The sequence below is a fragment of the Pseudorca crassidens genome, chromosome 1, assembly GCF_039906515.1.
Source record: "Pseudorca crassidens isolate mPseCra1 chromosome 1, mPseCra1.hap1, whole genome shotgun sequence".
Taxonomy (NCBI): Eukaryota; Metazoa; Chordata; class Mammalia; order Artiodactyla; family Delphinidae; genus Pseudorca; species Pseudorca crassidens.
Window position 1 is genome coordinate 110,490,106 of NC_090296.1, and position 17,166 is coordinate 110,507,271.

The 17,166-nt window shown below is 44.5% G+C and overlaps 2 protein-coding genes across 3 annotated transcripts in view; one reads left to right on the top strand and one right to left on the bottom strand.

The window, feature by feature from the left end:
- Nucleotides 1-7,681, bottom strand: part of VPS13C (vacuolar protein sorting 13 homolog C) — a 174,509-nt gene extending 166,828 nt beyond the window's left edge. Inside the window, exon 1 of one of the 2 annotated variants that reach the window (XM_067749163.1) lies at nt 7,501-7,680. In XM_067749163.1, coding sequence (XP_067605264.1) covers nt 7,501-7,600 — 100 coding nt within the window. In that variant the 5' untranslated portion in view covers nt 7,601-7,680. Of the gene's footprint in view, nt 1-7,500 lie in introns of both variants that reach the window. The other variant, XM_067749172.1, reaches the window with a different exon arrangement.
- Nucleotides 7,682-14,831: 7,150 nt separating this feature from the next.
- Nucleotides 14,832-16,703, top strand: LOC137231708 (C2 calcium-dependent domain-containing protein 4A-like). The gene is made up of 3 exons (XM_067752302.1): nt 14,832-14,927; nt 15,398-16,006; nt 16,071-16,703. The coding sequence occupies exons 1-3, from the start codon at nt 14,911-14,913 to the stop codon at nt 16,627-16,629; spliced, it is 1,185 nt and encodes a 394-aa protein (XP_067608403.1). The 5' UTR covers nt 14,832-14,910; the 3' UTR covers nt 16,630-16,703.
- The last annotated feature ends 463 nt before the right edge of the window (nt 16,704-17,166 follow it).

Sequence of the window (17,166 nt, forward strand, 5' to 3'; positions counted from 1 at the left end):
TTATGGCACTTAACACTTAACTATTTAAATCCCCAACCTGATCATAAACTCCTTATTGATTCTCCTCATAGTAGGTACTCAATAAGTCTTGACTCAATTAATTAGAATGCATATTGTACTGAAATAGGAATGAATACAATAAGAACATAAACCTTTCTATTTTAGAAAACACTTTCAGAGCTATTACATTACTTGATCCTCACAGCCTCCTGGTGAAGGAGGCAGGACACGGAAAGAAACTGGGGCTTGGAGAGCTTAAGTGACTGGCCTAAGACTACTGTGTCAATGTAGTAAATGGTTATCCTGATGGAAGATTATGCTTTTTCTGTTAACTAATTCTGGACGCTTTTTGTCGAGTGCTGCTTTCAGTTGGTCTAATTGGGAGCAATACGTGTTGAAATTAACCGTTTGGTTTTCCAGAAGGAGCTCATAATAGAGGACTTCTTCCAATCCCACCATTACACAACATCACCTTCTTTGGACAAAGACCGGCCTCTGGTGTGGTTGGTGGTGGTTCATTTCGCTTGCCCCACGATCTCTTCAGTTCCATATTACTATACAGTATCCACTTTTCATCGCACGTCACAATTTGTTTTAAAAACGGAACGTTTTCATTACGTTTCAGAAGAGAATCGCACACAGAAATATGGTCAGGAAGGTTTTTTTCACTTAACTTAGGTGGAACCCAAATATCAAAGCGATTCACATAACCAAGCTGGTGTAAATGATTTTCAACGCTTGATTTGGATATTCTGAGTATGTTGGCTATCTCCTGTGCAGTATAACGTTGGACGTTCTCAATTATTGTTTCGATTTGATCGCTATCAACTTCAACTGGTCTACCAGACTATGGAGCATCGTCCAGGGAGAAATCTCCAGAACAAAACTTCGCACACCACTTTTGACACGTTCGATCAGTCACAGCACCTTCTCCATACACTGCACAACTTCTTGTGCATTTCAGTTTCGTTTTTACCTTTCTTGAAATAATAAAGCATAATATGCCGAAAATGCTGCTTTTTTCTTCCATCTTCAATATTAAAACGGCTACACAAAAATTCACCAATTTTGAAAACTCTTTTTTTAAATGCATGCTGATGTGAGAGCTGTCACATACAATCTAACAAAATGTTTTCGAATGAATTTAAAGAACTAAGTGCTACTAGAGCCATCTTACAGAAAAAAACGAACAAACCTTTTGGATCACTCAATATTTAACCCAAATTAACCCATCCAGACTCATTTTAATAGTAGTTCACAGTAACTTTATCTTGGGAGGGGAAGCTAAGGGAAGGAGAAGAAACAACTGACTCTCACTCTTCCATTTCCCTATTGAAACAGGAAGTTTTGGCAAAGAAAGGTGGAAAGCTGCCATGTCACCACTGAACTTTCTCCTTTTCAAGTACATTTCAGGGCTTTCATAAGAATGAGTAGTATGGCAGAGCCTCCTAGCAGAATGGTTACCCAAGTAACCCTCCAGCTCTATTTGTAGAAAAGAGGTGAAGTTTTCATTTATGATACTATTCAAGTATGTGGAAAGTTGTTTTCAATAAAATTTTAAAGTGTTGTTTTAAATAATGATAACTAAGCCTAAGTACATTATAATACTGAACTTTTTGTTGTTCATTTTACATACTATAGGACAAGCTAATAAGAAATGTGGCTTTCACTACACCAAGTGCTGGCTGGGTGGAAAGGAATAAAAAAAAATTCCTCAACAGGTTTAGAAACACTTAGATACTGCTATGTTTTATGGATCAAGGTAAAAAGAAGCAAAGAGGCCTGTTTTTTCTTGCATTCTCAAGCTGCCCTTTGACTACCTGTTAAGACTATATATATACATTTGGATTCTCAAATAATCAGCATGAGGCTGAAACTTTATTTTTCTTGTCGTATTTCATGACTGTGGCTCTCTGCTCACTGGTACCGAGTGAAGAACAGAAAGGAAAGAAACATGATCTGACTACCATTTCTCACCATGAATGCAGAGCAAGTGGCACTACAACTTAATGAAGGAGCTCACGCTGCTCTGGCCTTATTCAAGTCACAGAAGTTCAAAGCGAGAAGAAATGACCTTGTCTCACCTCATTTACAGATAAGAAGCTAGTGGTCACTGGTCAGTGACTGCCAAAAGCCAATGAACCAGGCAGTACTGGATACGTAATTAGATCCCAGGTTTCCTCCTTCCTTATCCTGTTGCTCCGACAACATCTGGCAGCTGATGGAGAAGTGTCAGGGGTGGAGTGTAGGACAATAGGGTAATAAGCATGGGCTCAGCCTGGTTTGCAGAGCTACAAACTCTGAAGGCACTCCACCTGGCTCCTAATCCTACTGGTGGGCAGCAGGTCACCATAGGCAACTCTTGCACCCAACACATCACAGCCTCTATGTATATTCTACCTGTCAAATGGAAGTGAGAGCAGCAGAATTCTGAACGGACATCTTCTGATGACTTTTCACAGTAAATGACTTTGAAAAATCAAACTGACAAAGGTTCTACATTGCAACAATCCTACTTAAACTGAATTGCAAAAGATCTGATGTTTCAACATACCTTTTCAAATATATGTTACTCTTAAAACAATTAAATCCTGGACACTCCAAAAATAGCTAAGAGCTGTGCAATTTATCTCCTGGTACCAGTCTGTGGAGAACAAAAATCTAGATAAACCTTCTGACCTGCATAGGCAGCAACATGCCCACCAGGCATTTTTCTGAACCTCTGAAAATCTGACTGACAAAATAACTGGCAGATAGTACAAGTACTGTAAGTGTAAACTCGTATGCAAATAGTTTTTTTTTTCTTTAAAGAACAAATTTTGGAAAATAAGATATTTTTAGATATGTGGTGTTTAGACACGTGGTGTTAACTCTACACAAAATTATCACACTGCAGAATGTGAAAACCCTGGAAGAAATATACTTAGGAAAATACAGGCATGCCTCATTTTACTGCACTTCACTGAGCTTCACACGTACTGTTTTTTACAAATTAAAGGTTTGTGGCAACCCTGTCAAGCAAGTCTATTGGTGCCATTTTTCCAACAGCAATTGCTCACTTCACGTATCTGTGTCACATTTTGGTAATTCTTGCAATATTTCAAACTTTTTCATTATTATTATATTTGTTATGGTGATCAGTGATCTTTGATGTTCCTATTGCAAAAAGATCACAACTCATCAAAGCCTCAGATGATGGTTAGCATTTTTTAGCAATAAAGTATTTTTTAATTAGGTATGTACATATTTTTAGACATAATGCTCTTGTACACTAAAGAGACTATAGTACAGTATAAACATTAACTTTAATATGCACTAGGAAACCAGAAAATTCATGTGACTTTTTTTATTTTGATATTCACTTTATTGCAGTGGTCTGGAACCAAACCCACAAAATCTCCAAGGTATGCCTGTAAAATAAAACAAGCAGGCTGGTTTCCATCACTTGGCTAGGTTTGTGTATCGTCACTACTCCTGTCAGTATTAACCATTTAACAATTATAATTACAAAGAATTTTCACATGACTTATTTTACAAACACAGAATGTTATTTCCCCATTTTAAAAGGGGGATAAGGAAACTGAGGCTTAAAGAATTAAAATTTTTCTCCCATGTCCCACAGCTAGTAAATAATTTTTCATTTTTCTACAACAGCAAGAATTTTTAAAAAATCATTATGCTTAAATCACTTTTAAAAATACATAGGAGGGCTTCCCTGGTGGCACAGAGGTTGAGAGTCCGCCTGCCGATGCAGGGGACACGGGTTCGTGCCCCGGTCCGGGAAGATCCCACATGCCGCGGAGCGGCTGGGCCCGTGAGCCATGGCCGCTGAGCCTGCGAGTCCACAGCCTGTGCTCCGCAATGGGAGAGGCCACAACAGTGAGAGGCCTGCGTACCGCAAATAAAAAAAATAAATAAAAATACATAGGAATTTCTTGGCATTAAAAAAAATCTTTAAAAGAATAAAAACAAGAAAAATGATAAAGTTTTCTTTATTTTTCTTCTCCAATTTAAGGCAATATCGACAGTATACTTCCTGATTCTAGACATTCCAATAATTTGCCCCATCCTTCTCACTCTGTAATTTTTTGTTTATTGTGGATTTCATTGTGAATGCCTATATATATATATGAATATATGCACAGCACGTTTTTCAACTTATGTCAACACATTTTGATTTCTAAAACTTCCTGATATCATCCAAGCAAAGACTATGCATTTTTACTGACATGATACCAAGTCACTTCTTAAGACTTCTGTTTCTCTCTTAAGTTATAAATTTCATGAAGCATATAATTCCTCTAAGTCCTTTTTTACTTCCTACTACAACCTGTTCAGCACCAGAAGGTCTCCTATAAATGCAGAATACAATCTCAATATTCCCCTTCGACTAGGGTTTCTCAACAAACATTTTGGGCTGGTAATTCCTTTCTGTGGGGAGCTGTCCTGTGCACTGTAGAATGTAACAGCATTCAGGAGTTCGCCCACCAGATACCACAAGCACACCTCTCCCCACTACGTGACAATCAAAAGTGTCTCAGACATAACCAAATACCCTCTTAGGGGCAAACTCATTCCTGCTTGAAAACCACTGTCATAGGCTAGGCAAAAAAGTATCCATTTATCCCTTGTTTGGAAAGAATAGTAAGATCAGCTGTGTGAAATTTTTGCAGGTTGAATTATTCCCCTCCTCAAGATATGAAAATTTAACAAGAAAAAAAACCTGAAAAAGCCAAACTCTATGAATCATAAACCTTATCTGCTAAAGCAAATAGTTTTCAAGTAAGGTCATATAAAATTTTAAATTCTTTATAAAACTTGTCACCGTCATAGATGTCACAAATATCAGCTGTTTTCTTAAATAACTTAATAATCCCACTTGTTTACTATAAAAAGTTTAAGATAAATTTCTTCAAAACACAGAAATAGTCAACTCGGGGCTTCTCTGGTGGCACAGTGGTTGAGAGTCCGCCTGCCGATGCGGGGGACACGGGTTCGTGCCCCGGTCCAGGAAGATCCCACATGCCGCGGAGCGGCTAGGCCCGTGAGCCATGGCCGCTGAGCCTGCTCTCCGCGGCGGGAGAGGCCACAACGGTGAGAGGCCCGCGTACAAAAAAAAAAAAAAAAAAAAGAAATAGTCAACTCACATTTTGCCTTTCTATTTTAATGAGGGAATTAGGGTTACAAAGAAAATATTTGAGCAATAACTATAAAAGCTCATGACTTATTCCCTCCTTTATGACTATCACAAAAATAAAAGGCAGCAAAACTTTACAGACGCACAGCTATGGGCTAATAAACCTGATTGGACTTCCACTGGAGGCATTTCCTAAAAGAAATGGGTTTATTTGCTCTGGCCTGTTATAAAGTTGATGTTGGCCATGGGCAGAATACCTTATTGTAAAAAAACAAAATAAATTGTAAGAAAAGAAAGTTTCCTTTCCTACACTTCACCAAAAAAGAGGGGAAGAATGATGTAAAATTATTATTATGGCATTTTAATTTCTAACATGAAAAAATTCAAAAGCCTCAGGCAGTATACTTCACAATTTCACAGTATGTTTATAATTAGAATCACAGAGTATTGGCACTGGAAGGACCCTTAGGTGTTACCTAGTCCAACCCCTAAATCTTAAAGAAAAAGAAAAAGGAAAATAAGATATGGGAGGGAAGGAATCTTCGAATGTATCCATAAACTTTAATTTTTAAAAATCTGAGATAAATAGGGCAAAACGTTTTAACTTGGGTAAGCAATTCTTAGTGATTACATAGGAATATTATATTTTCTGGTATTTTTTTTCTATTAAAGGTGAAATTAAGATGAAGAAATTAAGGCCCAGTGAGGTAAATGGATTGTCGAACACACCAACCTCAAACCCAGGTTTTTCCTAAATGCTAGCCCAGAGCCTTTTCAGATTTCAAATAGTGTTTACAAACTACAAGAAATAATTTGTTATTATTAGACAGTAGCCTGAAGAAACACTTGATCCCTGCAGAAGGCACTGGCCATTTAATTCCTTAAATGTCTCCTTTACTTCTCTTTCTCTTGCACTAAGTGTGAGGGGAGGGCATGTAAATAAAGTATGTTATTGCTGGGCAAATCACACAGAACCAATAAAAAGATCAGTAAACTACTAAAAGCAGGCTCCTCCGTAATTCAGGGCAGCACAATTGCCCTCTCTCTCTCCCTCTCTCTCTCTCTCTCTCTCTCTCTCTCTCTCTCTCTCTATATATATATATATATATATGTATGTATGGTCCATATATGTAATTATAAATTTTAGGAATCAGATTTTTTTAAAAAGTAAAAAGAAACGGGGGAATGAATTTTAATGATATATTTTATTTAACCCAATGTATTCAAATATTATTATTTCACCATGTAATCAACATAAAAAATTGTTGAGATATTACACTCTTTCTCCTACTAAGTATTTTCAAAACTCGGTGTGTACTTTATACTTCTAGCACACCTCAATTTGCACTAACTAACTAGGCTGCAAGTGCTCCTATAGTGGCTACTGTATAGGACAGATGGGGCTAGGACTACTTGTTGACTGAATTAAAAGCAGTTCCATCCACTTGAGTAGTTCTTTAGATTTCCCTCCAAAGCTGACAAAATGCCCAAAAGTCTTCTGCAGAATGCAAAGGTATCCCCAGTGTCCCCAAAGCTTAACATGTAAATGGTGCAAATAATTAATCTTTTTGAAGAATGGAGAAGCACACTACAATCTACTTCTATACACAACCCCTAGGGTAGAAGCATTGGTGTAAATTCTTCGGCGTGCAACCAAGCAGCACCTAATGATGATGCTGTTCGTGGCCTGAATTTCTCTCTATCGCTCCAAAACAAAATTGAAATTCCTCTTCCGATTGAGAGAATAAGCAATATTAAGGGAAGCTGTCACTTTCTCAGAAGCTCAGAAGTATTATGAGTTTGAATCCCTACCGACAAGTCTTTCGTAATGATCCTCCCCTGCCTGCCGATCCTTTCCCAAACCCTGCAATCTTAAAGAGAAGCCAGCTCCCGCTCGCTATCAACTGCCAAAAAGATCACTGCAAAACACAATTTCTTTTTTCTTCTTCCTTGGTGCCACTTTGAACGTGTGAGGCCACGCAGCCATCCTCGCTCCACGCGAGATGCAGGGAGGGGTTCTTTATGCTTCGGGGCCAGAGGGGCCAGGCTGAGGGCAGGGAGAGGCCGCCCAGGGTGAGCAGGTGGGACGGGGCAAGGGCTTCGACCTCAGGGTCGCGAAACCTGGGAATCCTGGCAGCCCGGGCGGACACCCCGTGGCGGCGGAGGCCAGCGCAGACCTCCCCACGCCCCGCACCTGCGGCCCAGGGAGGGGGCCCAGCCCAGCGCCCTCCCCGGAGGCGGAGTCGCGGGCGGCGAAGGGAGTACGGCCCGGGCTGGAGCCAGGAAAGGAGCAGCCCGCGGAGTGGGCCCCTCGGCCAGCGCCGACAACCTCAGACAGCCCGCGGCCACGCCCTCTTGCTTACCGCCCCAGATCCCCAGCTTCAGCTGGGACTTGTTCAGGTTCTCCACATAGTCCCCCAGGAAGCGGTTCAGCAAGTCCGCGACCACCGACTCCAGCACCATGGTGGTCTGAGGCGCGGGAGAGGGAGAACCCGTAACCGTCCGGCGCAGCTGAGGGCGGCGACCAGCGCAGCGAACGACAGCCCGCCCCGGGCGCCGACCCGCCCCCGCGGCGCGCCGCACCGCGCGTGACTCGGCCTGTGCGCAGGCGCACCGCCGCCGCCGCTGCTGCCGGGAGCGGGAGGTGCGTGCACTCGCTGCCGACTCGCGGCCTCGTGGTAGCCGCTTCCCGGGCAACCGAGGGTGGGCGGCGGAGCCGGTTTGGGGCCTGCCCCAGAGGAAAGGGATGTTAGAGAAAGAAAAGGGGAAGCCGGAGTTGCTGTGCACGGAGACATCTCTGTGGCCGCTGTGCTTCCCTGCTGTCGCCTTCTGTTGACCTCGGGTCCGCAGGGCTCAATCGTTCCCGCGGGAAGCAGCTCTGCGGCCTCGGAGCCGACCCTATGGGTGCCCGGCGCTTCCCAGGCCTCCAGTGCACCCTGAGCGCCTCCTAAGTAACCACCCCTTCAGGAGGGCAAAAAAGGAGACGCTGCACCCTCCTGCTACATATCAGCTCCGCCTAGCACCATCTCTCCGCTTACTTTTGCTTCCTGAAAACACACTAATAATTCACAAGTGGGAGGAGGAGGAACAGAGCCGCATCATAAGATGGCAGATAGAATGGGAACTGAATGTGCATTTCGTTAACTCGTTCTTTTACTCCCTTCTGTTGCTAAGTGGCTCTTAGTTAACTCATAAGCCACTTCTTAGTTACATACCTCGGTAGGGAAATAAAACGACGTAGTACTTCCTTTTTTTCCTTTAGGTGTAGGTGTATTTATCTCTTTCATGCAATCATTGAACTGTTTCTGGTGTGGCAAAGCTTTGAAAGTGGGGCTTTTATAATGCAAGGACTTTCACGTTAGTAAAGTTTAGCCGCTCATTGACAAGCCAATCCTCTTTAGAGAACAGGACTTCTTTTTCTAAAATTTGTTTCAAAAAACTGTTGAGATACTGTAAACAGACATGAACCTAAGAAATAATAAGATCATTTGTAGTCACAAGTTTATTAAATGCTTTGCTACACATAATGTCTGAAAAACTATGTGTGAATTGCTCTTAAACAACCTTCTATGGACATTGTGTACCCCCAAAATTCATATGTTGAAATTCTAACCCCTGTTGTCATGGTAATAGGAGGTGAGGCCTTTGGGAGATCATTAGGTAATTAAGCAGAGCCCTCATGCATGGGATTCGTACCCGTATAAAAGAGACCCCAGAGAGCTCCCTCACCCCTTCGGCCGTGTGAAGATACAGCAAGGAGACAGATATCTATGAACCAGGAAGTGGGCCCTCACCAGACACTGAATCAACTGGCACCTTGATCTTGGACTTCCTAGCCTCCAGAACTGTGAAAAATAAATTATTGTTTTTAAACCACCCACTCTATGGTATTTTGTAATAGCAGCCTGAATGGACGAAGAGGCTCAAAAAGAAAAATCATTCCTTAAATACAAAATCCATTGGAAAAGAAAAAAAGTCAAAATGTCTACAATTGGTATTATGTAAAATGGATGTAAAAGAAAAAACCAATACTAACCAGTACTGGTGCTATCAGTAACCACCTGCATCCTTCGCTTCAGCACACAGAATATAAAACCTTAACCGTTTGTTTTTCCGAGCTTAGTCACCCTGACAAAATACCTAGGATATATTTTGAAGCACGTCATACTTCCCTCCACCATCCACAAACAATTAACAGCCAAACCTGGCTATTCTGCTTTGGCCATATTTCCTAAATTCTCTTTATATCTCATCCGAACCATGCAATCACCCTCTAACTGGCCTCCTGGCCTCCAGTTTTTCCCTTCTCCATCCATCTTCACATTGTCACCACAGCTAATTTCCCAAAGCACAGGTGAGCTCAGGTAAGTCCCCTGCTCAAAAAGACCCAATAACTTTCCAGTGTTCAGAAAGCCCTCTTCAACCTGTACCAAACTTGTTTCTAATCTACCCACAACAACCCCTCTCTCCTTGTACATGCACACCAACTATGTACTGAGGAGAATGCAGAAATATATATATATATGTATATGTGTATATATGTGTATTTGTAAATATATATATATATTCTTGTTGGGATAGGCATGCACCAGAAAAAGATAAAAAGTAAACAATGCAAAGATGTATGAATAACACAGCAAGATGATATGAAAGATGCCACGGGCAGAAGAGTATAGTCAAGCAAATGGCACAGAGGAGTAATCTGCTGGGGAAAAGTGGGCAGTACTGATCCTTGTGTAATAATTTCTTGTACTTCTTTTTTTTTTTTTTGCAGTACGCGGGCCTCTCACTGTCGTGGCCTCTCCCATTGCGGAGCACAGGCTCCGGATGCGCAGGCTCAGCCGCCATGGCTCACGGGCCCAGCTGCTCCGCGGCATGTGGGATCTTCGCGGACCGGGGCACGAACCCGTGTCCCCTGCATCGGCAGGCGGACTCTCAACCACTGCGCCACCAGGGAAGCCCTAATCTCTTGTACTTCTATGGTACTTTACACTTTTGAAAGAATAATGCATGTGCCTGCCTTTATAAGCATTATTCCATCTTATTAATACTTCTCCAGTTATACCTCATGAGCTATCATGCCATTATTATGCCAAGGCATGCATTTTCAAATAAGCCTCATGAAAGATCTGTGAGACAAGTAATGCAGGTCGTCGTATTGTCTTCATTTATAGGAAAATTAAAGTCAGTGATTTACATTAAATTAAATGATTTACATAAAACTACACAGCAAGTGTTTCTTTCCTTCAGTTCCCTGAGCCCTGACACTTTTTCTCTTTTAATAAGTAGAGTTAAATCACCACTAGGTGATTTCTTGCTCTGAAAGGTTGATGACAGAATGGAAACTCTCATGGTGGAAAAATTCAGCTCAAAATTGTCAGTACAAATAATGCTATTACCATAGAAGATAAAAAGCTTTTAAGTTTTAATATTTTACTTTTTAAGTATGTTTTGAGGGATTGGTTATTATGTACACAGAGTAATGCCCCAAATATCCCATACTTCTTGAAAAACTCCTAATCCAAAACAAACCATAACCAATGTTAAGAAACACCATTAGGGCTTCCCTGGTGGCTCAGTGGTTAAGAATTCGCCTGCCAATGCAGGGGACAGAGGTTCGAGCCCTCATCCAGGAAGATCGCACATGCTGCGGAGCAACTAAGCCCGTGTGCCACAACTACTGAGCCTGCACTCTAGCGCCCACGAGCCACAACTACCGAAGCCTGCGCGCCTAGAGCCCGTACTCCGCAACAAGACGCCACCGCATTGAGAAGCCTGCGCACCACAATGAAGAGTAGTCCCCGCTCGCCACAACTAGAGAAAGCCTGTGCTCAGCAACAAAGACCCAACGCAGCCTAAAATAAAATAAAATTAAAAAGAAACACCATTAGCACTCTAACGCACAGATACCAAAAGGAATTTGGATACAAAGGTTAACTAAAGGAAATGAACATTCTAGTAATTATGGCTCTTGCTTCAGAACAATGAGAAGGTTTGCAAAGCTAAACTGCAAGGAGGGACTGAGCAATAAAAACAAATGAGCAAAATATTCTTCCTGTTAAAAACAAAAGTCAAAATTAGGGACACTTTTTAAAAATTAACACTCTTGCTTAAAAATTGAAAAATAAGAAATTCCAATGTCACACTACTACCTCATACCCACACCCCATTCCCCAGCCCTGGAGTTTGCTGAGAAAAGCAAAAGGGATTTGGGGGGAAAAGGAAATGGAGGGGAAAGCTAGAGAATAAGCGTGACAGCATGGGTTTTCAGAAAAGTTAGGAAGTTTAACTGGGAGAAAGCACAGGAGTGGATTGCAGAATGTCAGAGACAGAGGCAATCAAATATCATTTGGTTAATCCAACCTTCTTCTTTGATGGAGGGGACACTGACTGCGAGAGAGAATTAAGTGACTTGCCAGGGTCCCACAAGAAGTTAGTGACTATCAGTGCTAAACTCCAGGTGTCCCAACTCCGTTATCTGTTTACTTTCCATTACTCCACCCTCCAATTCTGTTGAATGAGATGGATGAGTCAGAACACCGGTATTTTATTGGGTTATAAACTCTCTTCTTCTTGCTTTCCTTGACACCCAACCTCCTATATATTATTTTGCAGTTCTCCTTTAAGTGGTTCCATATCCTTCTACTCCAAGAGCACCTCTGACCTCGATGGTGTGTGATCTATTTATGCTTACTTTGCAGAATTTTTTCAGCTCCATCAGTGAATGTTCCCATAGCTGTGATGAAGCTATGATAACAGTCTCCCTCTGAGTAGATTTGGGTGTTCCAGGCTCAGGGCCTCATCCTGTTACACCATCCTCCCAAGTACTGCATGGCCCACGCTTCCAAGGTAAGTAAAACATAAGGCTTAATGTGGTCACAGGGGACCAGCCATGCGAGGGCATGTCTCTGCTGTTTCAAGAAACCTTATATAGAAAATGCTTCCAAAGTGTTATTAAAGAAGGTGAATGATTAATAAAAACAAAGCAATGCTGCTTGGCTTGGCCAGAAAGAGAAACGTTTTTAAGGGAATCCATGTGTGAATCACCTAATTCCTAGCCATGCAGACCTGTATAATAATAACAGCTAAGTGATAGCCACACTTACTGTATGCCAGGCATTTCATGCATTTTTAACCCTCACAACAATCTTGTGTGGTAGGTATTATAACCCCCATTATACAACTTCAGCTCGAAGAAATTAATTAACTTGCTCACAGTTCCATAGTTAAAAAGTTGCATAACATTTGAACCTAGGATAGATCAACTCCAAAGTTTATGTTTCTTTACCCCTAAATCATCTCTCCCTTCACGACACAGCTCTGCTTAACAACTTCTCAGACAACTTCTCAGATTGTGAGCCTCACCATTTTAACCTAGGGGTTTCTGGGCTCTCATTTGCTGAGCTAACAGCATCTTGTCTCCTGAGAAAAGATGAGTCAAAACACATTCACGTGACCCTCAAGTATATAATTTGGTAATCATTCTGCAACAGATTTGGCACTGGACCAAGAATTTTGGCCAGGAGTGGAGCTCATATAAAGACAAACAAGTAGCTAGTCAAGGGCATGGCAAACCCAGGGACACATCAACCCTGCCCCCAGACTAAATATATAAATAGTGTGCAATAGTCTCTTCTCATTTCTGCCTCAGCCAGATGGAGTTCAAATATGTCATCCTCATCATTTCATTTCTCCTCTGACAGATGTACATAGTTGATATGATCTTGTACAGCCTGGACCTACCTGCCTAGCACAGTGGCTGAAACCCAGGAGGCATTCAGTAAATATTGCTTTGAATGAATAAATGGACTAACGAACATTTGCTCTCTTCTGTAGTAACAATAACTATCTGACATTGTGTATATCAGGCTCTATGCTAAAGTTTTCACCTGCATTATCTTATTTTATAGATAGATAGATACTATTATTATCAGAAGGGGCAAGGGAGCTCTCCTGGGTCTCTTTTATAAGGTCATTAATCTCATTCCCTCCCAAAGTCCCCACCTCCTAATTTTACATTTGATATTGTGGCTTGGAAAGGTTAAGTAACTTGCTCATGGTCACATAGTGAGCGGCCATTCTAGAGTCAAAACCACTGATTTCGGACTTAATTTTCTTTTCTTTCCTTTTCTTTTTCCTATTTATTTTATTTATTATTTATTTAGGCTGTGTTGGGTCTTCGTTGCTGCACGTGGGCTTTCTTTAGTTGTGTGGAGCGGGGGCTTCTCTTCGTTGCGGTGCGCGTCTCATTGCGGTGGCTTCTCTTGTTGCGGAGCACGGGCTCTAGGTGCGCGGGCTTCAGTAGTTGAAGCACGTGGGCTCAGTAGTTGTGGCTTGCGGGGTCTAGAGCGCAGGCTCAGTAGTTGTGGTGCACGGGCTTAGTTGCTCCGCAGCATGTGGGATCTTCTTGGACCAGGGCACGAACCCGTGTCCCCTGCATTGGGAGTGCAGAGTTTTAACCACTGCACCACCAGAGAAGTCCCTCCCTTCTATTTTTATTAATGATAATAATAATCACAGTTTATATGTATTTAGCACTTACCATGTTCCAAGCACAGCGCTAAGTATTTTACCTTATTAGAGTTGTTTAATCCCCAAAACAACTCATTTATGCCCATCAGTATGTATTTTTCTTCCATTTCCCATCATTATGTGAACTTGGATACCTTACTAGGAATAATCATAATTTGCAGGGTTTATGTGACTATTCCAGAGACTATATGTAAATCATCAAGTACAGTGGCTGTGTACGTATATATCCTGGAAACAAAATGCACATGCTCCATCCTAAAATCACCTTTGCATGAGTTCAGTTTAATTTACTGAACATCATTTGGATAAGCAATTAATTTGCAAGGCGGTATCTTAGGCAGAAATAGTGTACACCCAAACGCTGAACAAAATGCCTCAGATCTCTTTCAACCTAAGCCAGTTGGAAGCAGGTCTCTTACAAAGTGAACACAGGTCAGTTTTCAAAAGAGAGGAAAAGGATGTCTCAGGTGGGCACAGCCTACAAACGTGCCGTCAAAGGATGGTTCCAACAGCCCAGTTGTATGCAGGAGTATATTTTCCCAATTAAAACATCAGCGCACAAGGTTTAAGAAGTGGGTTGTTATTTTTTAAATTGAGGTATAAGACACAATCTTATATCTAATCTTAAGTGTATGCTAGATCATTTTTTTTACATATGGATACACCCCAGTAACCCCACCCAGATCAAGATACAGAATATTTACAGCAGCCCATAAGGTTCCCTGTATCCAGAGTGGTTTGTAATCAACAAACAAAAACGATTTAAAATCAGAACAGAAAACCAGAAGGTAGGTAAGGAACTTCTAAAGCTGGGCAAACTAAGGGCTGGATTTGGGGGAGGATATTAAGTAAGAATAAGACAGATTCGACTTCTATCTCCTCTTATTGGTGGGTGTAGAGTGCTTCTGTGATTCACACTCATTATGTCCATCGATCCTCACAATGACTCTGCCGTATAGTAAAGACTTTTTGCACGTGAGTAAACAGAAACATCCCTACCTGAAGGAGGAGAGAAAGCGGATCCAGCCACGTGGCAGAGGGAAAGTTGGAAGGCCTGTCGTCAGGTTACCTATCAGTGCCAATCCGGCCAGCCCACTGGCGGGCGTCCCAGGCCCCAGGTATAAAGGCTCAAGCCGACTGCCTTTAAGCTGTACAGAACTCCGCCACACGAGCTTTGATCTTCCCAGAGGCTGTATGCCTGTAGAGGTTGGTGCCACAGGCGGATCGGTGCGGAGACCTATATGACGCTGGACCCCAGGTACATTATGAGAGACCTATAGCCTTGCTTAACTCCCTCAGGGACTCGTTTGAGGCTCTTTGCACTTTAAGCGGGGAGCAAGCCGAATATCCTGGAAAGGATAATAATTATTTTAATTCTCTCTGAGGATTTGAGTGCAATAATCCAAGGATTCAGGAAACTATTGCACAAGCATAGTGCCACTTGGCACCGAGGACAGCACGAGGCAAACATTTTGAGAATCTCCTCCTGAGGCCAGCGAGGACAGGTCTAGATTAAGGCAACAAACCCAAAGTGTACACTACTACAGAAGAGAGAAGAACGATTGTTTTACCGTCAGGGAAACACTGAAAGATTTGCAACAGCAGCGTGAGGGGCAATTTGCCTGGTCTGGGGGAGGCAGGAGGAAGCACCCAATGAGTAGAAGAGACGGGCATTGCTGCGCCCAGCAGGGCTCACTATGACGATCCGTGTGTGCTTGTGCATTGCAGGCTGACCAGCTCCAGCAGAGGTTCCTCTGCAACCGGCACCTGCTGCCTGATGTGGTGCCTGGAGCGGCTCCGCTTGGGACCCGAGCACCTCCTGCGGGGCAGAAACCGACTTTTCCAGGATCAGGCCGGCCGAGCCACTGCTCTCAGGCCCTCCCGGTGCGCAAACGTGCTCACCCCGGACCGCATCCCCGAGTTCTGCATCCCCCCGCGACTCGCGCCCTGCCCGACCCTGGCTGCAATCCAAGACAACAGGGGCGAAAAAGCAGGGACAGGCGACGGCGCGGGGCGCACGGACTGGGACCCACGATCGCAGGCTGCGCTCTCGCTGCCTCACCTGCCCCGGGCACGTACAGCCTGTGGCTTCTGCGCGCTGCTCGAGAGCCCGCACACCCGCCGCAGGGAGTCGCTCTTCCTCCGGGGCCCGGGGGCCGCCCCGCTCCTGCCCGTGCTCCGCCCCCGGGCGCGCACCTTCGGAGGCGGCGTCGGAGACGCCCCCCTCGTGCCCCCGGGAAGAGTCCCTGCTGTGCCCCCGGCGGCCCTCGGCGGCTCCCGCCCGCACCTGGACACGCTCACTCTCCGACCCCGCGGCAGCCGCCTCCTGCGCGGCCCTCGGCGGCTCCCGCCCGCACCTGGACACGCTCACTCTCCGACCCCGCGGCAGCCGCCTCCTGCGCTCTCCGCTGCTGCGCTGCGCGCAGAGGAGCAGCGGCCTGGCCAGTGCCCGCTCCGTCGCCAGCGGGGACGGGGACGACGACGACGACGAGCGCGGCGCCGGCTCCCTGTCCCCGGCTCAGGCCCCCGCCACGTCCCCTCCGCCGCCCCCCGACCCGCGGCCCGAGCGCCTGGAGGCCGAGGGCACCGTGACTCTGGACCGCGCCGGCGGCGCCCTGCGCCTGGGCGCCGAGTACAGTCGGGACAGCGGGCGCCTCCGCGTCCGGCTGCTCCACGCCGAGGGCCCGGCCGGTGGGGCCGCCGAGCCCCGCGCCCCCGTCGGCTGCCACGTCAGCTTCGTCCTGCAGCCGCCGGGCCAGACGCGCCGGCTGCGGGGCGCCGTGTTCCGGCGGAGACGCCGGGCGGTCTTGGAGCAGGACTTGTGCTTGGACGGGCTCTCGGAAGACGAGGTGCGCCGCCTGGCCGTGCGCGTCAAGGCCGAGAACCGGGGCCGCGGGCTGGAGCGGGGTCGCCTGCTGGGCCAGGGCGAGCTGCTGCTGGGCCCCGTCCAGCTCCTGTGAGGGCGCGCCCTGCCCCAGCTCTGTCCCTCGGACACAGCCGATTTGTACAAAATAAACGTGTTTTTATTATTCTACTCTGGCCTTTGTTTCAGTCTAGTGTTGGCAGAGATAATACTGTATTAATTACCACTGTAAAAGGTGTTATATTTTGTGTACATACTGTCAATATTCTTTTTAAGTAAACGGCATGCTGTTTTGCAGTAGTGTTTCCCAATGTTGATAGCCAATGGCATTGCAGGTGTTCCCCACGGTACTCTTGAGAGATAATGAATCACATGAAGTATTAAAATTAGAGGGTTTCTTGGTGATCTATTTGCTCCAATATCCTCATTTTGAAGTTTGTTCATTCCACAACATCCATTGAGACAATCTTAGAACATGTATTACTTTTGAAACATTGTTTTAGATCCTGAATAAGAAAAATGAGGCCGAGAGGAAGTGACTTGTTCAAGGTCAACAGTGAATCATGAGTAGGAGCTCCAATCTGATACTCTTCGCTACATCTTGTTGGAAGAGCACAGGAAGAAGTGAAACCAT

Coding starts and splice junctions, on each gene's coding strand:
- LOC137231708 (XM_067752302.1), top strand. Junction 16,007..16,070: donor AGCCGCCTCCTGCGCGGCCC/TCGGCGGCTCCC, acceptor CCGCCTCCTGCG/CTCTCCGCTGCTGCGCTGCG.